This window comes from Mchenga conophoros, linkage group LG23 (assembly GCF_057382185.1).
Source record: "Mchenga conophoros isolate Kocher_MC1m ecotype Shallow Benthic linkage group LG23, M_conophoros_male_GT1.1, whole genome shotgun sequence".
Classification (NCBI taxonomy): Eukaryota; Metazoa; Chordata; class Actinopteri; order Cichliformes; family Cichlidae; genus Mchenga; species Mchenga conophoros.
The window spans coordinates 20,395,736-20,422,189 of NC_140547.1; the positions used below are offsets into that span (position 1 = coordinate 20,395,736).

The 26,454-nt window shown below is 42.5% G+C and overlaps 2 protein-coding genes across 2 annotated transcripts; both read left to right on the plus strand.

Annotated features, from left to right (window-relative positions):
* The first annotated feature begins 1,407 nt into the window (after positions 1-1,407).
* On the plus strand, positions 1,408-9,514 carry LOC146547126 (uncharacterized). The gene is made up of 4 exons (XM_085265890.1): positions 1,408-5,233; positions 5,602-6,048; positions 7,082-7,489; positions 7,660-9,514. The coding sequence occupies exons 1-4, from the start codon at positions 4,572-4,574 to the stop codon at positions 8,069-8,071; spliced, it is 1,929 nt and encodes a 642-aa protein (XP_085122016.1). The 5' UTR covers positions 1,408-4,571; the 3' UTR covers positions 8,072-9,514.
* A 12,245-nt stretch (positions 9,515-21,759) lies between these two features.
* LOC146547127 (uncharacterized) lies at positions 21,760-25,517 on the plus strand. The gene is made up of 9 exons (XM_085265848.1): positions 21,760-22,200; positions 22,366-22,629; positions 22,744-22,998; positions 23,083-23,331; positions 23,468-23,725; positions 23,808-24,110; positions 24,211-24,480; positions 24,602-24,685; positions 24,832-25,517. Exons 1-9 carry the CDS (start codon positions 21,968-21,970, stop codon positions 24,896-24,898), a joined length of 1,983 nt encoding a protein of 660 aa, XP_085121974.1. The 5' UTR covers positions 21,760-21,967; the 3' UTR covers positions 24,899-25,517.
* Positions 25,518-26,454: the final 937 nt, after the last annotated feature.

Below are 26,454 nucleotides of genomic sequence, written 5' to 3' on the forward strand. Positions count from 1 at the left end.
AGGAAATATTTTCATCCCCTTAAATTTTAAGGACTTTACTTAATCAAATAATATGGGTTTAAATATTCTCGTGAATTTGTCATTAGTATAAATAAATTCAGTGGAAGATTTTTAAGTACACCTTGCAAATACTGGGTTGGATACCTTTAAAATCTATTATTATTGAAATCCATCTTTCAATATCAAATCTATCTTATATGTGATAGCTCAGGTACGTCAGTTGATGTAAATGTGTAGAGAGTATACGGTAATATTTGAATCATTATTAAAGAGCATAAACTTATTTAATATGTTTCCAAAACAATGTTCTTTTAATCTTTGGAAACCTCATAGGTTAATTTAAAAGATTTTCTTTGTGTGAGTCAGAAACTGTCTGAAATGTACCAGTATGTTGGATTATCATTGATTACTACACATTCAAACAAACAAACAAGCATGAGCCTACTGAATAGTTTTAAAAAGTAATACTGTAGTATATTCAATTCAATTCAATTCAATCTTTATTGGCAGACTTCATGTCCATAAAAACAAGACAAGAAACAAGAAACACACACGCACAACACCCCCCCCCCTCCCCAACACAAGGTATAAACCATTAAATATATATATGTATATAAATAAGTATATAAAGAATTTGTAAAAATATAAAACCATAATATACATAAAACGCAATTACTTAAAATAAATCAATAAATACACAAACACTATAGTATAGTTTATAAGTCACTGCATATGTCCCATTTGCTGAACTTGTTGTGTTGTTGTTATTATAATTATACAGATGAAATTGAATAATTACTAAATGTTTCTTTCTTTTTTTCAGTATTGAACCTCAGAGGTCAGATCTTTCTGATCAAACCAGGTTCTTTGTGAATCTGTTCTGTGCAGCAGCAGAGAGAGAACAGCAGACAGGAGAGAAGATACTGGAGCTGTTATCATCAGTGTGCAGATATCAAACATTCCCTGTTAATGTGAAATACATACAATGTGATTTCCTGCTTAATCTGTACTCCAAAGTGACGGACTATGAGACTAAAACAGGCTTGAGTGTCCTTCCATCATTACAGTCAGTTTTCCAGTCAGCTCCTGCAGTCTGGTCCATAAACCTCTCAGAGAGAAAGACCTCCATCCTCCTGGAAGTGCTGAAACTGCAACCAGAGAAGAAACAAGTGGAGCTGACAGGCTGCTCACATGAAGAGAGTGAAGTGAGGAGTTTCCTGCAGTGTCTGCCTTATATCTCACAGCTCAGGTAAATGACATGTTGTTTTCATGATTTACTCTACAGAAGAAGGGATGTGCTCTAGCAGTAAGTCATGGAAATATTTTAAGTTTCATAAATTGTAATGTTATTTTGTTGTTTTGAATATTCTTGCGACATTTTTGTCATCAGTATCAGTGTTAAGCATTGTTAATTCTTAAGGAAATATTTGAAACTAAAATATATTTTTAATTTATGTAAAACTTCTGTATTGTTACTACAATACAGGATATTGTTATTCTGCATTGTTATTGTTACATACAGTTATTATATTGTCAGTATATATTGTAGATCATAAAATAACCATAAAATAGGGTCTAGCAAGTAAATCAACCTGTTACACTCAAAAAGAATAGAGGAAATTGTCTAAGGCACTGGTCCCCAACCATTTTTGCGCCACGGACCGGTTTATGTCCAGCAATATTTTCACAGACTGGCCTTTAAGGTGTCGCGGTTAAGTACAACAAAATAAAACCAGTACTGCTACCACAAAAAGAAGATTTATTCATAACACACAGGAAAACACCTAGGGAAACTGAGTTAATGATAAAAACAATAGCAAAATACCGCTAAAAACCCTGAAAACAATAAATTTCACACCCGAGCCTCAACTCTTGCAGCCCAGTACCAAACGACTCACGGACTGGTACCAGTCCGTGACTCCGTAGTTGGGTCTAAGGCATAGTTAATCTGCTGACTTCAACCCATTAAATCCTTAATAAATTTAAGCTCTGTCAGCAATGCTGCTCATGAATAACACCGCCACAACGCCTTACTCCAGGGCTTTCCAACACTGAATTACTGTACTGCTCCAAATATTGCTCTCTGTATACCACAGGAAGTGGATTCTGTTCATCATCCAACATTAACTTTTGTTGGATTATACTCTGATTTTAGCTTCTGTTTCTGCATTACCTGTTACACTTACTCTGGGCATTATTCGTTTCCCACTTCTCTCCACATCTGACTGATTCCAGTTGCTTCTGCTGACAGTGAGATCATTGATACTGGATTAAGTGTTGCCCTTCTATCTCGAGTTTTTAGCTGCGTCATGTGGGCTCCAAAGCTGTTGGTCTGGAGTGTCCTGTTTCATTCCATGAATGCCAACCTGTTTACTCTCATACTCATCAGCAGAAATCCACTGGCTACATCTATGATACAAGCTCCCTGCCAGTCTGTTTGAACACAACAACATTCTTTACCATCTAAGATATCTGCACTGTCGTGCCTGACAGAACATCTGCTTGGCACAACACAGAAGAGCTAACTCGTCAGGCCAGGACTCTGCAGTCTATTTACACCTACAAGTCAGTGGACACTCTTTCGATGATAAGGATGTACACATCCTGGACAAGGAGGAACGCTGTTTTGAGTGCGGAGTCAAGGAGACCATTTACGTGAAAAAGGAAAGACCATCTCTGAATCGAGGAGGGGGCCTAAGGGTACATCTGTCACCATCTTCCAATGCTGTGATTGCAGCCATTCCCCAACTCTCTGTGAATGGTACTCATGGCCATTGATCAGTGGTATTTAATCAATGAGCTTTGATCAGTGGTTGTTGATCAGTTGGTCATGAGAATTTGCATATTAATGATCAAGGAACTGTCATGGTCCTGGGTCAGTGACCCAGTGTTTTGAGTTTCTTGTGTCTCTGAGTTTTTGTATTATGATCTTAGTTATCTTTGTTGCCCCAGTATATTCTGTAGTCTAGTGTCTTAGTTTGGCTTTCTTGTATTCTCTTTAGTTTTCTGAGTATTTCGTTAGCTGCCCTCTGTGTCTCCCTGTTATTGTTCTCTGTGTTTCTTAGTTGCTCTGTCTCCCCTAGTCAAGTCTGCGTCTATGTTACATTTCCTGTTTTACTTTAAAGGTCTGTGTCCTACGTGAATGTATTGAGTTTCGCTTCCCTTGGGTCTCGTTATGTCAGATTTCTCCCAGCTGTGCTCTCCTTCTGTGTCTCATTCCCCTCGTTATTTCCCAGTGTATTTAAGCCCTGTGTTTCTCTGTGTCAGTGTCGCGATCTCCCTCATGCTGTGTGTTTCTCCTTGTGTGTGTTTTGTTAGATTCTTCCCAGTTAAGGTTTTGTAGAGTTTTGTGTTCAGCAATAAAAGCTGCCATTTTGACTTCAGTCCTGTTTCCAGTGAGTTTGCGTTTGGGTCCAATTCCTGCCTGCACACAGCTGAAACATGACAGAAGATCGCGACCATTACATGGACCCAGCAGACAGTGAGCTGTATGAGCGCCAGGAGGCAGCCTTCGCCCAGCTGGAGGAGGAGCTCCGCTGGAAGCCGTGACACCCTCCGGATTTTGAGCACATATTCCACGGAACTCGGCTGGCTTTTGGAGGTCCCCGAAGTTGCCAAAATCCGGAGCCTGTTGCCCCGCTCGCATCCGAGCCTCAGCCGCTTCAGGTGGGAGTGCTGTTTTTTTCTTCTGATGCTCACGCTCCAGCCTTTGCATTGCCATCCCGCACGTCAGAGGCTCAGCTGTACACCCCGTCATATTCCTCACCTCAGAAGAAGCGACGCTCATGCCGCCGTCACTTTTCACCTGCTGAGCAACTCCCGGTGGGGAGTTATAATGACTGCCTTTCACACATTTCACCTGAAGCCATAACTGAAAAGAACAAACTCACCCCAGACACTGTTGGAATCTCCCTTTTGGATGATGACAAAGACTGGGAAAAGTTTTTTCATTTTGCTCCCTCTGAACAGGGAGGAATCAAAGACAATAATCACTTGCCAAAGTCTGTAAATGCTGTTAAAGGGAAAAACTGTGAGCAATGTTACCAGGTCTAAAACACTCGGTTCAGGTTCTGTCAGTTCAGGTTTTGTCAAGTCTGGTTCAGTCATCCCCAAGTCAGCTCACTCCAAGACTGTTAACCCAAGGACTTCAAAAACTGCTCAAAGACTGTAAAACATGGTGGGAAAAATGCAAAATTCATTTTTGATAGGTCTGTTTTTGTTGACCCGGTACATATTAACCCTGAGCCTGCCCATTCTAAAACTGTGTTTGTTTGTGTTTTTTTTTTGGTTTTTTTTGTTTTTTTTTTTCTGAGACTGCTCCTTTGCCTGCTCGTGTTCCTGCTGCCACGGCAGCTCAGGCCTAGCGTACCCCTACACCCGTACCAGTTCCTCGGGTGAGGGAGGCTGGGGCCCAGTTGGTCCCTGCTCTGGTTTCCAGGCCGGCTGAGGCTCTGTCCGTTTCTGCACCCGTACCAGCTCCTCGGGTGAGAACAGCAGCTGCCCAGCCGTTGCCAGTGCCTGTCCCAGCTTCCAGGGTGAGGGGGGCTGTGAACCAGTCCACCCCTGCACCCATGCCGGTCCCCAGGGTGAGGTCAGCCGGGATACAGCCCGTCTCCGCACCCGTACCTACGCCTCGGGTGGGAGCGGCTAGTGTCCGGCAGGTGCCTGCACCCGTTCTTGTTTCTGCTGAAGGCTCAGGCAACCTCGACCAGCAGTCCTCCCTGTGTTCCAGAGGCTCAGGAGAGTTAAGTCCACAAGCATCATCACCACCATCACTACTGCATGCATTTCAGTCTATAGCTCAGTCATTAGCTCTGTTAGCAGCCCAGTCCATAGTTCAATTTCCTGTGTTACCGTTAGCTCAGCCCTTAGCCCACTGGGCAGCTCAGCCATCTCCCCAGTGTTCAGCTCAGTCATCTGCTCCACCACCTGCTCAGCCTGCTGCTCAGCCAGTGGTCTCTGCACCTACTGGTCCTGCATCTGCGTCAGCTGGAGGGCCCGAGGAGCCCGTCCAGCCTCCTTCTGTTCCACCACCTGCAGCGCCCGCTCCGCCTGGTCCAGCTTCAGCTTCAGCCTCTGCTTCGGTGTCGGCCTCGCCTGGTCCAGCTTCAGCCTCTGCTTCTGTGTCGGCCTCGCCTGGTCCTGCGGCTTCCACACCGCCGCCCAAGCACGTTCTGCACCTCGGAATCGCCGGCCACTTTCCGGGCCACCAGCTGGACGTCATCATCCTGAGGTTGGCCCCCAGAACTGCTTCCACGTTGCCGCCCGCACGGTCGGCCCCCTGAACTGTTTCCATGTCGCCGCCGTTGCCTTCCGCACGGTCGGCCAGCTCTATAGTGAGCAGCAGATGAAGATTTCAGACAGCAGAGAGTCTTTATCACTTTGTGTGTCCACCTGCAGATGTAGCAGATGTGTTAGAGCAGGATGAGTGTTTGTGTTGTAAGAGTGTAAAACAGTGTTCAGCTGCTCTGATGGACGATGTGTTTAACATGGAGCTTCATTATGTACAGGAAGGAAAGATGGAGTCCATCAGTAGTGTGTGTTTGTTTTTATGCAGCTCACATCTAATCATCACTAAATGTTTCCTTCTTATTGTTCCAGTGTTGATGGTTGGTGGTCACATGAAGCAGTCAGGTTCTTTGTGAATCTGTTCTGTGCAGCAGCAGAGAGAGAACAGCAGACAGGAGAGAAGATACTGGAGCTGTTATCATCAGTGTGCAGATATCAAACATTCCCTGTTAATGAGAGAGGCGTGGATGATGATGATTATATAAAGAAATCTCAGTGTGATTTCCTGCTGGATCTGTACTTCCATGTGAAGGACTATGAGACTAAAACATGCTTGAGTGTCCTTCCATCATTACAGTCAGTTTTCCAGTCAGCTCCTGCAGTCTGGTCCATAAACCTCTCAGAGAGAAAGACCTCCATCCTCCTGGAAGTGCTGAAACTGCAACCAGAGAAGAAACAAGTGGAGCTGACAGGCTGCTCATATGAAGACAGTGAAGTGAGGAGTTTCCTGCAGTGTCTGCCTTATATCTCACAGCTCAGGTAAATGAAATGTAGTTTCCATGATTTACTGTACAGAAGAAGGGATGTGCTCTGGCAATAAGCCATGGAAATGTTCTAAGTTTAAAAATTTTTTATGTGATTGTGTTGTTTTGAATACTCCTGAGATAATTTTTGTCGTCAGTGTTAAGCATTGTTAATTCTCAAAAGCATACAGGGAATTGTCTAAGGCATAGTTAATCTGCTGACTTCAACCAATTAAATCCTTAATCAATTTAAGTTCTGTCAGCAATGCTGCTGATGAATGATTTAGCCACAATGCCTCACTACAGGGTTTTCCAACACTGAGTTATGTTCCAACTGCTACAAATATTGCTCTCTGTATAACACAGAAAGTGGATTTTGTTCATCATTTTACCTTAACTTTTGTCGGATTATACTCAGATTTTAATTTAATGCAAATTTTACATATTAAGGGCCAAATTTACTAATGCACAAATTGAGTTTTTGCATTAAAAAAGCACTAATGGTTTTTTGAAAGCGAGCACGGTAACTAGACTGAGTGTTAGAGGTGGGAAATCAATATTTGTTTTTGAACTGCAATGTAAGTTGACTTAATACAACAATTATACTGAACATGAGGTCAAAATATCACACAGCTACAGTCCTACATTTGAACCTGTCAGTTACTGAAAGCATGTTTCTATTATAGTAACTCTGTCTGGCAGACAGAGTTAATGTAGACCTATATTTAATGTACACGTGTATGTTACTGTATATTAATATCCTTTTTTAAATTATAATTAACTGTGCCTGTCCTGCCAGTAAATTACATGCAGCTTAAATTTGTTTTCATTTTAACCCTAGCCCTGAATTGTGCAGCTCTTGGCAATTTGGGCAAGTAATGTTGGAATAAAGCTAATTTCACCTTTGTTTGGAAAACAGCACAGCTTCCCAAAATGACCTGTTTTGATCTGTGTAATAAATCTGCCCTAAAATCTGAAGTAAAACTGTATTTCATTCAGTAAAAGCTGCACAATTAATGTTTGATTAATCTTCTTCATCGTGATTTCAGAATCAGACCTGAGTTACCAGAATCTTCAGATGAAATCAGAATCATCAGGAATCTGTTCTGTGCAGCAGCAGAGAGAGAACAGCAGACAGCAGAGAAGATACTGGAGCTGTTATCATCAGTGTGCAGATACAAAAACAGTCCTCTGAAAGAGAAACAGTGTGACTTCCTCATGGACCTGTACTCTTATGAGACTAAAACAGGCTTGAGTGTCCTTCCATCATTACAGTCAGTTTTCCAGTCAGCTCCTGCAGTCTGGTTCATAAAGCTCTCAGAGAGAAAGACCTCCATCCTCCTGGAAGTGCTGAAACTGCAACCAGAGAAGAAACAAGTGAAGCTGACAGGCTGCTCACATGAAGAGAGTGAAGTGAGGAGTTTCCTGCAGTGTCTGCCTTATATCTCACAGCTCAGGTAAATGGATATATATATTCTTGATCTAGCCTTTGACTTGAAGCTGATCAGTTTCTTCTGTTGGTTGGTTGGCTGGCTAATTAACAAATGTAACACTACAGTTCACAATAAAGGATGCATTTTTGATAGATAACTCATATATTTTACATATATAATTTTAATGATTTCAGTTTCAAGCCTGAGTTACCAGAACCTTCAGAAGAAACCAAATTCTTCAGGATTCTGTTCTGTGCAGCAGCAGAGAGAGAACAGCAGACAGGAGAGAAGATACTGGAGCTGTTATCATCAGTGTGCAGATACAAAAACAGTTCTCTTAAAGAGAAATGGTGTGACTTCCTCATGGACCTGTACTCTTATGAGACTAAAACAGGCTTGAGTGTCCTTCCATCATTACAGTCAGTTTTCCAGTCAGCTCCTGCAGTCTGGTCCATAAAGCTCTCAGAGAGAAAGACCTCCATCCTCCTGGAAGTGCTGAAACTCCAACCAGAGAAGAAACAAGTGGAGCTGACAGGCTGCTCACATGAAGAGAGTGAAGTGAGGAGTTTCCTGCAGTGTCTGCCTTATATCTCACAGCTCAGGTAGGTCAGATAGATTGTATTCAGAAGCTTGGTGAACAGTTGTTTGTTTGTTTTTTTGTTTTTGTTTTTTGTTTTTTTTTGTTTTTTTTTTGGTAACTCTTTTTTTTTTTTAGTAATTTTTGTGGTAATAAACAACCGAACAAGCAACATATTAACATTCTCTGACAAAGGACCATTTAAAAAAAAATAAAGACCAAGATTAATACAATAACATGTCATAGGGGAGATTTATAGCTTTATATTACAATGTTCCAGAGTTCTTGTTCATTCACTCAAGTATCTGGTCACACAGTTCCATCTCTGGTAGAAGAGATCCATCTTCAGTTACAAGCTTGCTGTCATTCGTTCCATTGTGTGAACTTTTTTTTTTTTTTTTTTTTTCTTTCTTTTTTTAAATTTCTTTTGCCTGTCCCATTTGGCTCTTTTGCCATCAGAATTGTTGTCTAAAGGCAAAGAAAGATGCCCAACGTATTTACTTTACCAAATTGACCATCCCAGCCTTGCCGTAATGGTCCATTTGATTCACCTTTTATTGTTTATTTTATTTTCATTTACTGAATACGGGACAGACTTGACTGGGGGAAAGAAGGGGAGAAAGAAAGAGGGAAAGAGAAACAGCTGAGAAGAGGGACGGGGGAGAAGGGCAAAAGACAAAAACCAACAGAATGAGCAGAAAGAGAAAAAAAAAAAAAAGAAAGAAAAAAAAAAAAAGCATATATCGATCACCTGGATCACCTGCTGAGAAAGAAAAAAGAAAACAAGCAGAAGAGAACAAGAGTAATAGAATAAACAACATCACAATGATATATGGGAATATGACAGTAAATACTAAATATTAAACATTATTGTGCAGCACATAAGATCAACAGAACACAGTGTGCTTTGAGGTAGGAGCCAAAAAGGGTGTAGTTTGTGGGTGTGATCACCTGTGTGTACACCTGTGAGCATGGACGCGCTTGTTTTTTTTTTTTGTTTTTTTTAAAAGGTTCCTTCATGTAATGATCTGCTAGAGGGTGTGGGGGGGCCACAGCCCCGTCCTCCAGGGCATGAAGCAGGTATGGAGGACATCAAAACTCCAGACATCCAGAGGCCCCCATAACACAAGAGACCAAGGAAGACCAACAGAGGGGCAGCCGCGCCACTGTCCCAGAAAGAGCTGAGGAGAGTCCCAGATGAGGGCTCACTCAGCAGCCGCGGAGCAGAAGCCAGGGGGAGTTGCAGTGACGCGCCCGTGAGCTCCGCCGGCAGCCAGCCGTGCCTGAGTGACCGAGCCCCAGGCCGAGAGGCCGGGGGCACCCCACCTCCGAAGTGGCCCGAGCGAGCCCCAGGCTCCAGGCCCCGATAAGCGGCCGCCAAGGAGTGAGCCGGTGTGTACCTGGACGCCCATCCCCGGACACAAAGAACCACCAACGCACCGATGTCTGAGGGAGTCCGCCACTGGCAGGGGAAGTGGTGGTAGGGGGAGATAGGCCTCCAAACCTTGGAGGGCCTAAGATGTCCCCAGAGAGGTGGCGCCTGACACCCAACCTGACATATAGACACAGACATACAGGCACACACATATACAAACATCCATTCCCACCCTCATGCTCTCATATGCACTTACTCCACACTCAACCAACGTGGAGACAGACATAAAGAGACGCTGTACACACGATCACACTCCCCAAGCGTACTCTACAAACCGGGTCTAGGTACCCTTGCCCCTGGAGGGGGAACTGCACCCAGACCCAGGTGGTGTTACCCTTTTCCCTGCGGTGGGGGGAGGCAGACCGCCCCGACTCCGCAGCAGCAGGGAGGCCCCACACTCCAGACCGCAGTCGGACGGCCAACTCCTCCTCCTAGCCCCCCCGCTCCAGCAGGTCGCAGAGAATGGGGGTGAGAGAAGACTCCAAACCTCCCTCCACCCGCTCATTGTAGTGTTGATGCATGTGTGTTCTAAGGTGCATTTAAAACCCAGGAGGGCATGGAGCTACCTGCCAGAGAGCAGCAGGTAAGCGCATGGTCCCTCCTGCTGGCCCTCAATGTCTACGTGTATTTAACATTGAGAGTTGGGCAACGACGCCAGGGGTGGGGTGTACACCCTGATGGTACTTTGGATTCCGTGTATCGTGCCCACCCCCAAGATCCTATATGTATGTGTAATGAGAGTGTGAGTAATGTGAATGTCTAAGTTGTGGGATAAAATTGAGGCAGAGGCAGCCAGAAGGGGACAGAGGGGGGGTGGCCTCCTCTGCACCCTGGTGACATACCCCTACTCCAAGGTCCTGCATGTGTGGGTGGTTGTGGTGGAGCGGGAAGAGGGAGGCAGCTGGAGATGGGGAGGGAAGGAAGGGAGGGGCAAGTGACCCCTCCCTGGGGTCAGCTCTCCCGCTGACCCAAGTAGGCACCCCCATACTCCGCGACCCGCCAGGGAAAGGGGGCCCAGGCCCATCCAGACCTGGACCTCTCTGCTCAGAACTCTGGGATTGTCTCTTGGACTTCTGTCCACTGTTGATGTTCATGCTCGTGCTTCTGGAACTGCACTCCTTGTCTTCAAGGAGAGATTAGCTTCTATGGAGCTTGCTTGTTCAGGATGAGGACGGGAAGCTGCAAAACAATTCAGCCAAAAATTCTGGCTGGGTGTTTCTATTCTTTTTTTTCTTAATGATTTTTACCTATAATTTTCTTCCGACTGCTGCCCGTGGAGAATTGATCCAGGTCCGTTCCCCACCCGTAATCAACAGACTGAGAGACTTTCATTATTCACTGTGACTGCATATGTTTTCATCACTCCTAAAGCAACACATCTCTACTTATTTTGTTTTGAACTCTACTGACTTTAAAACCCAAATGTGAATTTTTTTTATTTGGTCTTAACCGCAAACAGAAAAGTCTTCTCGATGTTGTTGTTAATTATTTTCATCCACAACACTCCAAATTATGTTTTTGTTTTGTGTCCAGCAGGGGAAGAAGGTGGCCCATAGTATCACTGCTTCCCCCAGTTGGAGACAATTTCCCACTCACACTTCCACACTTTTTATTTTCTTTGTTTTCATCATTTTCTTTCTCTTTCTCTCTCTCTCTCTCTCTCTCTTTTTTTTTTTTTTAACCCCATTGTTTTACACCCACACATTAACCTGTTAACTCACTCCTCCAACCTCATCTTCCTTTCACCCCAACAGCTCTCATACAGTCCAATCAAATTCTCCATTCATCCTTGAGTACTTGGTCACCTTTAAATGTCACTGTTAATTTTATCAATTTATTTCTCTTTAACTTAACACTAATCCACTTTTTAGTTTTCTTTATTTATATTAGTTCACTTTCTCCTATTTGATCACTATGATTTCTTGACTATTATTATTTCACAGAAAATCAACTTTGTCTCTCTTTTTTGTCATCAAGAAATTCACACACGCACTCACAGGCTGGTCACTCACCCCCACCTTTCTTTCTCTCTCACACACACACATTTTACTCTTTGTTCGTTCCACCTGAGAACCCGCCCCTCGAGGCTGGCTCACACACACCTCATGCTTCTCACAGTCCCATACAAACTTTCTGTGAGACACTTCTTCTGCTGATTCAGGACAATGCCTTAATCAGCACACAGAGTGGATATGGTCTGCTTTTTAGAACTCAACAAAACAAGATTATAAACTCACGATCTTCAGATCGCAGCACAAAATACTTAAACTACATCACGGCCTTTAACCACGATTTCTCTTTTTTTCTCAAAACACAGTCAAATTCAATCCCCATTAAACTCAGAATACACAACAATCAGTGGCATGGCCTCCCGTCCACATACAGCACAAAAACACAATCTTAAACTCAAATCTCTTAGTTCCTACACTTATTCAAAAAGCTCTGTGGAAACGCCGACTCTAACGGCGATTTCCAACACACACACATTTCCCCAAACACACACTTTTAGACACAAATTCTTTTTGTTACTTTAATTGGCTCCCGTACTTCAGACGAGACGCTGACTAACGGCGCTTTCACACACACTATGCAGTCTACACACGCTGCAGTCAGTGGGCTGAGCCAAGCAGTCGTACTCTCACTACGAAGCAACTTGCCCCCACTCTCATGCAGGTTATCAACCGCGACTAGGATCCAACACCTAGCTTTAGTTATTTAAGGCGTCCCTGGTGCCCAGGTCACCAACCTGGCAAATCCCAAGGACACGTCTGAAGGAGGGTGGAGTTGCCAAACTCCGAACACACACGGCCCTCAGCTGCGACAAGGCCTTAAACCCCGCTTTCTAACTAATAGTAACACACGTTTCCTGCTTTAATGCATGAGGACGGATCACAACACCGCCGCCGATGAAACACCGATTCTATTAATCTGTAACAAACGTCTCCTGCTTTAACGCACTGAGATGTTCTTACGGGGAGCTAAACATCAACCTGAGTTCTTAGCAAAAGTCTCTTGCTTTAACGCGCTGGGACGGACGCTAGCCGCCTCTTTTTCTACTGAGTGAATTTACGCTGCGATACGTTACACTTAGCGAACAGATAATTTAGAATTTATTCAATATGCTTCGAAAATAAACAGGTGGTGCTTACCTTGCAATCATGTGAGCTAGCTCTCTGTTCGCCTCATTTCACGATCTCAGCTCTGCCAATTCATCCTCTCTGAGCCTCGAGCGAATCCCGGGGTTTCGGCACCAAAACTGTTGGGAAATCAGTTTTACCCCGGTTCTTTTTTTTTTTTTTATTCCTCGGGCCTCCAGAGATGCACCGGACTCAGTAGTCATTTTCACAAAACCTTTATTAATCTTCATTCATCTTCATTCATCTTTATTCATCTTTATTTATCCTCATTTAAGCATGCATTCTTCTAGAAAGGAAGACTTGCCAGGCCGGTGTCCCTCTGCAAAATCTTCACTCATTTGTCTGTGAAACGCAGTTTTGTAGGAGCGATCCTATCATAAAACCCCCACGGTGTGCTGCAAACTCTGTCTGTGTCTATGTGCACGAGCACGTGAGTGCCTGTGTGTGCGCGTATCCGTGTGTCTATGTGAGTGCACGTGAGTGAGTGTGCATGTGGATGTGTGTGCGTAACAGTTAAAGCACTATGTGCATATATCTATGTACGTGCCTTCCTGAGGGTCATAAAAGTCCATCTCCCTTCCAAACCAAAGTTATTTAGTTACAAACTTTGAGACTCCCACCCAGGAATGCCCTGAGGAATTTCCACTCAACATTAACTTCTCTTTGTCTCACTTTCACAGTTCAAACTGGGGGAGGGTCTCCTAGAAATCTACTCCTAAATTCCTGACACACTCAGGCCTTTATTACATCCAGGGCAGTGTCAGTGTCTCTACAATAATTCTACATTCTAACACATTTCTAAATTCTAAAATAGGCTACGCATATCTTCACAGGCTGCAGCCAGACTTTTGACCGCTTCGCCTTGGGCATTTTTAATCTGTAGCTCTGCTCTAAAAGAACGTACGTACCTGGGCCCGCCTACTATCCATGGGAAGGTAAAATAATTGGCAAGAATCGAAAATTTATGACATCTCAGCGCTGCTTTTCGGTCTGGTTGCTACCGTTAATGTCAGAACCGGTGCCATCATGGCACCGGATACCGGTACCCATCCCTAGTATCGCGTTCTCTATATAATTGCATATTCCCCTTTGTATTCCAGTGTGTGTGTGTGTGTGTGTGTGTGTGTGTGTGTGTGTGTGTGTGTGTGTATATATATATATACTTAGTCTGTAAGAGAAAGTGTGAACATTGTGGTTTGGGGCAAAGAAGTGTGACCCTCCTTCTCTGTGGGAGAAGTGCTTAATGCACAAATAAGCAATATTACACTATTGTGTATAAGAGTCTAAGTAAGTGTAGTCCACTGACTACACTTACCAGACTAAAATACAACTTTCTTAGATAAGTGACATTTTACTACCCAAAATGTATTCCCATCTATATTTTGGCAGGAACAAATGTCCATTGTATGTTGTGTACTTACTTTTTTGTCTCATTTCTTTTTTTCTTTTTTTTCCCTTTCCCACACACTTTCAAATCACTCTAATATTTAGTTAATTTAATGTTCTTCCTGCATGAGGACCCTGAGGTCTGAGATTGACAACGCCGCCTCCCTTTGTCTTCTCCTGTTGTTTCTCCAACCTTCTTTCAGCTCTTCTTCGATGCGCCGTCTTTCTCCGCATCCTATTTCGACTCCAATCTCTTTCAACTGTTGCGTAGCCTCTGTTAGTGTTGCAAAGGTTTTCTCTCCATTGTCCAGTTTTATTCTCAACTTCGCTGGGTATAGACATTTCGCCTGCACGTTTTTTCTTTTAAGTTCTTTGATAACCTCGTTTTCTTTGTAGGTCAGGCAAATAGTCTTGGTCACGAAAGATCCGCTTATCTTAAAAAAAAAAAAAAAAACTTGCTTCTGGTTCCATGCTTGCTGTGTATGATCTTGTCTTTTATTCCTGCATCTAGGAATCTCATTATGATCGATCTAGGAGGCGCCGCAGGGTCTGTAGGTCAGGGGCTAAGTGAACTATGTGTCCTCTCAATCTTAATATTGATCTCCGTTGGAAGTTTCAGTAATCCTCGGAGCAGCTCACTGATAAATCCGATCATATCGTTTCCTTCACTTCCCTCTGGGATCTGAAAAATCCTTAAATAAGACGACCTAATAAAGGTCATCTTATCTTATATTGTTACGTCTCAGTCTGTTTTGTAAGCCATCACACTTAGCGGAGAGGTCCAGGTTGCATAAGCGTGTCTTCTGTTGCGCTCATTCTTTCCTCCATTTGTCCGATTCGCTCTTCATGTTTAGCGACGTGGTTTCTAATATAGAATAGAATGGAATAGAATTAAACTTTATTGTCATTGCACATGTCACAGTACAAGGCAACAAAATGCAGTTTGCATCCATCCAGAAAGTGCTTTAGCCATAATAGAGATGTATAACAAAATATATAGTAGCAATAATATAGATATATTACAGAAATGGGTCTGTTATGGGTATGTTATAATGTGCACGGTATGAAGGTATGTTATGAATATCCTATAACTATAAATATGTACAGGCTATGAACAGGATATAAATATAAAGCTATACAGAAATATGAACTATGCAAGTTATAAACTGTTGTAGAATTATAATTATCGTATGGTACAGAGCGATTGTCTATACAGCATTTACAGTAGTGCAGTCAAGATCAGTGAAATATATGGATAATTTCTACAGAGGCTATATAAAGTGCTAGTGGTTGTGAGTGGTGGTTCAGTCCATGTTATTATTGTGTGTGTATAAGGGTACAGTTGTCCATTTTGTTTGTTTTTTTTATCCTGTGTGTGTGTGTGTGTGTGTGTGTGTGTTCAGTTATAAGTGGTTGTGGGAGTGTGTATGTTCATCTGTGACCGCTTGCTCCAGTCTTTCAAGCGATATCTTTGTGTGATTGTGTCCATCTTGATTCTCTTTATGTAGCTTTTTCAGTTCTTCCAGTAGCACTAGGTCTGGTTGTTCTTGGCTATCGTTAGCGGTGTTTAAGCTAGCTGGACTAGGTGGCCTCTGTTTATCTTCCTTTTCCTTCTAGCTATCTTTGTTCAACGTTCTTTGTTTTTTGTTCATAGTCATCTTGTATAGGTTTTCTGTTTACCTGGTTATTTAGCTGCCTGCTGAATTCAATTGTCACTTATTTCTTGCCTTGTGTGGCGGAGCATCGTCGTTTTGCTGCTTAGTCCAACAGGACGTCACCGGAAGTCCCCTTAGTGAACAGTTTTTATAGAGAACATGTGTTCACCACATGAAGTATGTCTCCAGACAAGTGATTTCTAACACTGTACATTCAGACATGATTGACTCTCCTCCACACTCTGTTAAGTACTGTGTAAATACAATCTGACCTAACTATGTTTTGGTTTGTATCAGAGTCTCATCTTTTCTTGTTCGAATTCTCTCTTTCACACATGTTTTTGAAAAGTGATCTACTCTTAATTTCTACACTGAAATTAACAGTATTAGTATTTCCATCCATTCTTTTACTCATCCGGGGCCGGGTCTGGGTACAGAAGCCTAGCAGAGAAGCCCACACCTTCCTCTTCCCCCCACCTCCTAAAGCTTGTCCAGGGAAACACCAGAACATTCCCAGGCCAGCCGAGAGATATAGCTGAAACCAGATATTTGTATACACTTCAAAAAAAAAATTTCTTTACTTTGATTTGATGTTTGACAGTAAACTTTTTTTGTTTTAGATAAATAAATATTAACATGTTTTTTGTATTTATGAAATGTCAGAATAGAGGCAGAAAGAATTGTCATGTATTTTTTTTATTACTTTAATCAAAGTCAGAAGTGTACATACACGTCCTTAGTATTGGGTAGAATGGCCCTGAAACTGTTTCACTTGGGCCAAACGTTTCAGGTATCTTTCCAGTCTTTCTGCAATAGTTTGCTAAAATCTTGGTTCACTCCTCTTGACAGAACTGGTGTAACTGGGTCAGGTTTGTAGGCCTTCTTGATCACGCTCGCCTTTTCAGTGCTGCCCACACATTTTCTGTGGCATTGAGATCAGAGCTTAGTGATGGCCACTCCAGTACCTTGACTTTGTTGTCCTTAAGCTATGGGCTCAAATTGTGGTCATGAACACCTCAGTGGCTTCAAGCCCAGCCTCTCCAAACCTATCATAAGCTTCTTAAGCTCAGAATGAAGTCATCTGTAGTTTTCTCTCTGTTTAAAAATACAATACACTTAGTGTATGTACACTTCTGACTGTAAAGTTTTTTTGGTTTTTTTTTTTTATAAACGTAACAATTCTCTCTCTTATTCTGATATTGTCACGGCCCAGTGGCCACCAGAAATATGGACTCCAGCACAGACAGCACACAGAAGGACGGAGGATGAGTGAAAGCAACACTTTATTTACAAAGAGGGAAAGAAGCTACTGTGAAACTAAACCTACACGCGAGGTGCTTGAAGTTTAAACTAAAGAACTTGATTTAACAATAAAGGATCACTATGAACTAAGGACTGGAGACTCACTGAGTTAAACTGTGATTTCTTTGAACTGTAACAGCACTAGGATAAACGCGAGCAGTACTATGATTGATGCTGAACCACAACACAAGATAATCACAAAGCATTAAACATTTCAAACTATGAAAGAAGTCCATGAGTCCTGCCCGGAGGCTGTCGTGCTCCTAGGGCTAGAAAACCCGATACGGGGGGAAGTGCCCACACAGGAACCCGCAGAGTGGGGGGTAAGGGGAGAGGCTAGACTGGGGGCATGGAGCTGGGAAGTTCAGAGTCACTGTAACAGAAGAGGAAGATGTCAAAAGAAGTTCCAGACGCTGATCCAGAGTAAAACAAGAGATTACAAGCGGTCTTACTTTTCGCATGCGTGGATGCCGTGCTAAAGTAGGCATCCCAGGCGGAATTTTGTTTTCCTTGCATTGTGAGCATTCGCTGGGCACTAAGAGTGGATCCAGTTGACTTCGCCTCCATTACAGCCAACTAGACGTGGAAGCAAAACTGAGCTGAACTATTTTAGTGAAAACGTGAAAAATGAGTGTTGGTACATTCAGTTTGTGGGTTACAACAGAAAATGATATATTTATTGTTCTCATGTGTTATCGAAGGGGATTATTTCAATAAACCAAGGACATTTTGATTGGTAATTATTTGTATTCTTCTGTAACTTTACAGAGCTAAAACCTCCAAAATTTCAGGAGTAGTTAGTCATTATAAGAAGTGTTTGTGAACTAAAAATAAAGAATGTGGGATACTGTTTGTCCATGATATGGACAGCCTAGTGCGTGCTCCTGACGCAGGGGAAACAAATTCTGTCGGGTGCACCTAACTTGGCACCACACTGGATCACATGTTCACACTTTTAAGTACACTTCTTTATTGCAGCTGTCGACTTACACACATGGCTGCAGCTTTATTATTAACGTAACTGCCGCAAATTTCTTTGTTCCGACGTAAAAGTGATTCCGATGTTAAACATTAGTTCCGCAACACGCTTCAAGAACCACTGCTTTAGAGGAAGCTCATTCCCACTGCTTGTATCCGCGGTCTCATTCTTTTGGTCACTACCCAAAGTTCATGACCATAGGTGAGGTTAGGGATGTAGAACAACTGGCAAATTGACAGCTTCACTTTTAGACTCAGCTCTTCACCAAAGCATCTGCTCTCTTCGGGAGGAAGTGTTATTGGTAATTGCCAAAATATTGTTTTTAATGTTAGTATAATAGTAAATCCACCAAACTGTTAATTAATGCCAAGATCATTACTTTACAAAGTAGGAAAAAACTTTTGTTAAGAAATTAAAACATGATTTTTACAGTCTATTCTTTTGTAAAGAAGCTTTAAAAAGTAGAATTTTGACAGAAAGATCTACTAAATTAGTTAAGCTCTGTAGCTAAGATGAAATAAATGGTTCCTTCTTGTATATTATATATAACATGGAGCTTCATTATGTACAGGAAGGACAAGATGGAGTCCATCAGTAGTGTGTGATTGTTTTTATGCAGCTCACATCTAATCATCACTGAATGTTTCCTTCTTATTGTTCCAGTGTTGATTGTTGGTGGTCACATGAAGCAGTCAGGTTCTTTGTGAATCTGTTCTGTGCAGCAGCAGAGAGAGAACAGCAGACAGGAGAGAAGATACTGGAGCTGTTATCATCAGTGTGCAGATATCAAACATTCCCTGTTAATGAGAGAGGCGTGGATGATGATGATTATATAAAGAAATCTCAGTGTGACTTCCTGCTGGATCTGTACTTCCATGTGAAGGACTATGAGACTAAAACATGCTTGAGTGTCCTTCCATCATTACAGTCAGTTTTTTCAGCTCCTGCAGTCTGGTCCATAAACCTCTCAAAGAGAAAGACCTCCATCCTCCTGGAAGTGCTGAAACTCCAACCAGAGAAGAAACAAGTGGAGCTGACAGGCTGCTCACATGAAGAGAGTGAAGTGAGGAGTTTCCTGCAGTGTCTGCCTTATATCTCACAGCTCAGGTAAATGAAATGTTCTTTACACAAGTCAAATATCTGTAAGAAAAGATGTGCTGTCACAAGAAGTGATTGATATATTTGAAGCTCCATAAATTGTAAAGTGGTGATTTTGTCTTGTGCTATTTGTTTGTCATCAGCATCATATTTGTGACTTTATCTACATGGATCATATTGTAAATGTATTCAGACTCTGTCATATTTCAGAGGGAAACGTGCTCAGTGCACCACTGTGTTTCACTGACCTGTTCAGCTGTTTGTTGCTATGAAGTTTCATATTTTCTATAAATCTCAGATGAAACAGGATCTAAAGTAAAGAAGTTTCTCATCAGACAGGTTGAATTTGATTTAGATTTGATAGGCGAAGAAATGAATTGATTTCATGTTAAATTCAATAAGCTGATGTAAGTTGTGTGAATGAAGGTGAGCATGTGACTGAGCTCATGCAGCAGAGAGGAGAGTGTTGGAGTGCACACATGTTTGATGGAAAATTGCATATTTGACCTGCAGCAGAATCATGAAATGATGTGAAGAAGAAGAAGAACGTAGCTCAGTGCTGACAAGTCAGTCCTGTTTAAAGCTGCTCTTAAAACAACAACAACGTGACATCAAATGTTTAAAGTCAAAGTTCAAACTGTTTGTGGCTTTTTGAAAATGAGAGCAGCTTCAAAATCAAAGCAGCTGTGAACCATCTCTATGCTGCAGTGATACAGACAGAAACCTGAATCAATCATCACCATGGAAACAACATGAAAGCAAACTCAATGAGTCCTTCAGTGAGTAACTCAGTAAATGAATGAGTTACATGAAGCTGCACTTTATCTCCTGACTTTGTTTAACTTTACTGAGCATGATGATGATGATGGTAGCAGCTCTATAGTGAGCAGCAGATGAAGATTTCAGACAGCAGAGAGTCTTCATCACTTTGTGTGTCCACCTGCAGATGTAGCAGATGTGTTAGAGCAGGATGAGTGCTTGTGTAGTAAGAGTGTAAAACAGTGTTCAGCTGCTCTGATGGACGATGTGTTTAACATGGAGCTTCATTATGTACAGGAAGGACAAGATGGAGTCCATCAGTAGTGTTTGTTTGTTTTTATGCAGCTCACATCAAATCATCACTAAATGTTTCCTTCTTATTGTTCCAGGGTTGATTTTGAGGATCCAGATGAAGAAGTCAGGTTCTTTGTGAATCTGTTCTGTGCAGCAGCAGAGAGAGAACAGCAGACAGGAGAGAAGATACTGGAGCTGTTATCATCAGTGTGCTGCTTTGATAAATTCCCTTTTGATGGCTATAATGATGATGATTTGGACAAATATCGGTGTGATCTCCTCCTGGATCTGTGCTCCCATGTGAAGGACTGTGAGACTAAAACAGGCTTGAGTGTCCTTCCATCATTACAGTCAGTTTTCCAGTCAGCTCCTGCAGTCTGGTCCATAAACCTCTCAGAGAGAAAGACCTCCATCCTCCTGGAAGTGCTGAAACTCCAACCAGAGAAGAAACAAGTGAAGCTGACAGGCTGCTCACATGAAGAGAGTGAAGTGAGGAGTTTCCTGCAGTGTCTGCCTTATATCTCACAGCTCAGGTAAATGAAATCTTCTTCACATGAGTCAAATATTTGTAAGAAAAGATGTGCTGTGAAAAGAAGTGATGGAAATATTTGAAGCTCCATAAATTGTAAAGTGGTGATTTTGTCTTGTGCTATTTGTTTGTCATCAGCTTCATATTTGTGACTTTATCTACATGGATCATATTGTAAATGTATTCAGACTCTGTCATATTTCAGAGGGAAACGTGCTCAGTACACTACTGTGTTTCACTGACTTGTTCAGCTGTTTGTTGCTATGAAGTTTCATATTTTCTATAAATCTCAGATGAAACAGGATCTAAAGTAAAGAAGTTTCTCATCAGACAGGTTGAATTTGATTTAGATTTGATAGGTGAAGAAATGAATTGATTTCATGTTAAATTCAATAAGCTGATGTAAGTTGTGTGAATGAAGGTGAGCATGTGACTGAGCTCATGCAGCAGAGAGGAGAGTGTTGGAGTGCACACATGTTTGATGGAAAATTGCATATTTGACCTGCAGCAGAATCATGAAATGATGTGAAGAAGAAGAAGAACGTAGCTCAGTGCTGACAAGTCAGTCCTGTTTAAAGCTGCTCTTAAAACAACAACAACGTGACATCAAATGTTTAAAGTCAAAGTTCAAACTGTTTGTGGCTTTTTGAAAATGAGAGCAGCTTCAAAATCAAAGCAGCTGTGAACCATCTCTATGCTGCAGTGATACAGACAGAAACCTGAATCAATCATCACCATGGAAACAACATGAAAGCAAACTCAATGAGTCCTTCAGTGAGTAACTCAGTAAATGAATGAGTTACATGAAGCTGCACTTTATCTCCTGACTTTGTTTAACTTTACTGAGCATGATGATGATGATGGTAGCAGCTCTATAGTGAGCAGCAGATGAAGATTTCAGACAGCAGAGAGTCTTCATCACTTTGTGTGTCCACCTGCAGATGTAGCAGATGTGTTAGAGCAGGATGAGTGCTTGTGTAGTAAGAGTGTAAAACAGTGTTCAGCTGCTCTGATGGACGATGTGTTTAACATGGAGCTTCATTATGTACAGGAAGGACAAGATGGAGTCCATCAGTAGTGTTTGTTTGTTTTTATGCAGCTCACATCAAATCATCACTAAATGTTTCCTTCTTATTGTTCCAGTGTTGATGAGGAGACATCAGATGAAGACACAACGAAGTTCTTTGTGAATCTGTTCTGTGCAGCAGCAGAGAGAGAACAGCAGACAGGAGAGAAGATACTGGAGCTGTTATCATCAGTGTGCAGACGTGGAACATTCCCTTTCATTGATGATAATGATGATGATGATGACTCATATCAGTGTGATTTCCTGCTGGATCTCTACTCCCATATGAAGGACTGTGAGACTAAAACAGGCTTGAGTGTCCTTCCATCATTACAGTCAGTTTTCCAGTCAACTCCTGCAGTCTGGTCCATAAACCTCTCAGAGAGAAAGACCTCCATCCTCCTGGAAGTGCTGAAACTCCAACCAGAGAAGAAACAAGTGAAGCTGACAGGCTGCTCACATGAAGAGAGTGAAGTGAGGAGTTTCCTGCAGTGTCTGCCTTATATCTCACAGCTCAGGTAGGTCAGATAGATTGTATTCAGAAGCTTGGTGAACAGTTCTTTGTTTGTTTGTTTTTTTGTTTATGTCTCACAGCTCAGGTAAATAAGACAGATTTTAATTAATATTTTCACTTACAGAATTTTTCCAGCATTTTCTCTGATTTCATCTTCTCTGTGTTTCAGCTGTGATCCAGACTTCTTCCAGAGAGTGTGTACATCCATGTCTGTAAGATCCAGAGAGGAGGCCCAGCAGCTGGAGTCTCTGCTGCAGCTCCTGGGGTTCCAGCTGCTGTTAACAGGAGAGTTACACAGGAAAAGCTGCTGGTCTGTGGGGAGAGTTCTCAAACTGTGTGGCTCTAAAGTGGATCTCATCCTCACACCCAGCAAGATGTCTGCCAGAGGAGCTGCTCTCCTCTTTAGACACACAACACAACTACACAGTCTGAGGCAGGAAGTGAAATCATGACTCTTGTTCTTATAACACCATTTATCTGCTGTCCACTTTGAATCTTTAGTTCTTGGTGTTCATCATTTCTGCTCTTTTGTCTCTGTGATCTTCAGGCTTTCCATCGACATGTCCTTGCTCCTGTTTCAGTGGGTAAGAAGAGGCAGAGTGGTCTGTCCACTGGCTGTGGAAGAGCTTTCTCTTGTGCCTAAGAAAGCTCGACCATCACAGAGAGTATTGTTGAGGGCTGTCAGTAGTTTGGCTTCCCTGCTGAGACACTGGACAGTCGGACGGTTAGACCTGACTGAGAGCTGCATCCCTGCTCAGGGTCTGATTACTCTGCTGCTCCATGATGGTCCTCTAACAGTCAAGTAAATGTCTTTCCTGAACATCACAGGCCAAATAAAATGTAGAGTTTTACTTTAAAGCTTGTTTTATATTTATGATCTCTGCAGACTGAGTGAAGAGAGCTTCCAGCAGCTTCTGTGTCTCCTCCATGAAATCCAGGACAAGGACTTGACGTTGTCCTTCTTGAGTAAGGTTGGTGGAGACCTGACCTCCTGCTGTCTGAACTGGGAGCTTCTTCACTATCTGCTGCAGCAGGCATCAGCTCAGACCATCACTGTGAACCTGAGGAAGAACCTCTTCTTACAGGAGGAAACCACACGTCTGCTTCCCTTTCTGGACAGGATTGTGTTTAAAAGGTGCTGAATGTAGTTTGATCTTTTACCAAACACAGTTTCTGCTGTTTAATCAGGAGGATTTGAAATGCTGTCTCATCTTTAATCAGCAGTTTATGGATCCTTTAAACAAAGTTGGAAATAAACTGTTTGTTTTCAGGCCCAGTCCCAGCTTTGTGATGAGCTCCATCAGAGAGCTCTACAGAGCTCATGACAGTCACGCTGTACCCAGTTTACTGAGGTCACTTGGTCATGTGATCAACCTGAGCTGCAGAGAGCTGGACTCAGTGGACTGTGCTGCTCTGATCTTCATCCTCAAACACGGAGACGGAGTCAAACTGAACCTCCTGTCGACCTCCATACCAGCAGAGGGAGCAGAGTCCATCCTCTTCATGCTGGACAACGTTTCTCATCTCAGGTCAGATATTAGAGCTTGTTTCTCAGTGCCGTCCAACACAGAGTCATCAACTGGTTCATTTCTGCATGTGTTTTCCTTGCAGTGTTGACAGGAATCAGCTGCTGAGGTTCATCCACTGCTGTGCTGCCTGTGACGTCCAGCAGGAGGCAGCGTCAGGCCTGCTGAGGACTCTGCAGCACAGCTTGGATCTGTCCTGCTCCTCCTGTGTGGAGCTACCAGAGGAGGATCAGCCTGAGCCTCTGAGTCTGACTGCTGATGACTGCAGGGCCGTCTCCACCATCCTGACACACAGCAGCCGGGACACACAGCTCGACCTGCGAGACTGTGAGGTGGAGGACAGCGTGCTGGACCTGCTGTTTCCTGTCCTCCACAGAGTCCGCCTCAGGTGGGAAAGACCACAGAAGAGTCTAAACCAGAGAGAAGCTCGTTCACACTGGTGTTGATGCATCCTGATAGTTTCTCTTTGCTCTGTTTGTCCTGTTTAGAGTCAGTAAAACTGTCCTCGTCCAGCTGCTGTTTCTGGTTCCTGTGAACAGTGAGAGGGACACAGTGAGGCGGGCGGTGTCCCTGTGTGGAGCTCTGGGTGGAGAGCTGGATCTCAGTCACAGCACGCTGGATCAGAGGGTCTGTGGGGCTTTGGTCCAGATGCTGGACTCCTGTGAAGGGCTGACAGAGCTGGACCTCAGTCACTGTCAGCTCACTGACCAGCTGCTGCTCCCTCTCATCACACATCTGCACAAAGTCCAAGTCCTGGAGTGAGTGTCACACACTGATCCTTCTCTGGGAGGCACCAATAACCATCAGCCTGTTCACACACACTACAATAATATAATCTGCAGTGATCACTTAGAGCCACTTGTTGTGTTTGTGTTACAGTCTGAGTCACAATCAGATCACTGATGCTTCGACTGATGTGTTACTGCAGCTGCTCTCCATCAACCCCTCCATCGACTGTGTGCGGTGAGCCAACATGAATCAGTCCCCATCAGTGAAGGAGTTTCTCCTCAGACTCTCAGAGGAATCATTCACAGTCTGAGCTCACATGGATTCATGTTGTTCTGAGTGAATGAGTGACGTCTGCTCTCTCTGCTTTGGTCTCTTTCTAGACTCTACAGCAACAACATCGTGCACAGAGCAGCCTTCAAGGAACACAAGCAGTTTGAGATCTGGTGAAGAACTCATCATCATCATCATCATCAGGGAGAAAATTTTGTCTCCTTGATTATCAGATGTAATTACTGGGTGTACAGCACTAATACTGTTGTCATAGTAGTCAGTAATGTACAGTAGCAGCATTAGGTCAAAGACGTTTTGTTGACTACTTTTGTTAATATGATGATTAAGAATGCAGGTTACCGTATTTTCCACACTGTATTTTCTCAAAAATACCTTATAATCTGTGTCCCCTATGTATGAATTCTGGGTGTGCTTACTGACCTGGAACCGATTTTATGTGATACACAGCGCTCAAAAATCTGCCAAAAAATGTTTTAGTACGACTTTGGTAAGCTACGAAGCCACATCGCTAGATAGATTGTCGGATCATTACGTGTTGTAACTTTATTGCAGTTTATTGTTTGATAACAGCATTTTGGTTATTTTGTAAGTGCTATAGTTGCTAGCTACATGTTTAGTGAGAGCCCAGAATCCTTTGTGGTAGACGAAAGTTACTCAGGTTTTAGCTAGCAAAGAAAGTTTCGGGAAGCCATTATATGTTTCTCTGATGTCAGTCAGTTTATTTGTTGTACATCCCCTTTTTTGAAGCCCTATATAAAGACTATCGTTTCTACAATTGATGTCCAATCCATTTTTTTGGCCAAGTGGATTCGCCACAGTATTATGGCTACCATAGTCAGGAGCATCACGGAGTAATCACTTCCAACATAAATGAAGACAGAAAACTAAACAGCAGTGACTTTTGTAGGGTTACTGAAGTTGGACTAGCTGGTATATAATGATGTGCTACGTGATCGGTAGCGACACAGCTATGTTAGCATAACATAAAAAGAGTGAAGCTGGAGGATGAGCGCTAACTTTTTTCCACTCAGTAGAAGTTAATGTGAGGGTTCTCGATGGTTAGGGACAAATGCAATGGCAGGATGCTGTAAACGGACCAACTTCAGTCAGGAGAACAACTGAGTTAATCCATCCACATTATGAGGTTACTTATTAGTATACAGCAGCAACATGGGAATAGAGCAGCTGCGATAGAATTCAGCATTATTGAATCAATGGTGCAGACGTGGAGGAAGCAAGAATGAGTTGAGTAAAGTTTGACTTATCTGACTTATGGTGCGCCTTATGGTCTGAAAAATGTGGTAAATAGAAGCAAAGAGCATTTTTTTTTTTTGCAAAATGTTGCAGATTTTATTGAGCTCTGATTGGTTCTATCCAACAGTCTTTCTGGTGTTTACACATGGGATCATTGTTTAGTGATCACTATTGTGGCCATTTTTGATTAATTTTTATGAATCAGAATTTGTATTCATTTTTGTTTTTTCTTTAAAATCGTAAGAATATACTTAAGCTAACTTTGCTATTTAAATCTGTAGTTACATCGTATTCCAAATTATTATGCAAATTATATTTTTCTCTGATTTTCCTAAATAGTTGATTCAAATGACAGTCAGCATAATTTTCAAGTCATCAACCATTAGAGTATAATGGTTGAACAACACAGGTCCTGTGTTGTTCTCCCTGTACATGTTGCCCTTGGGCTCCATTTCTGA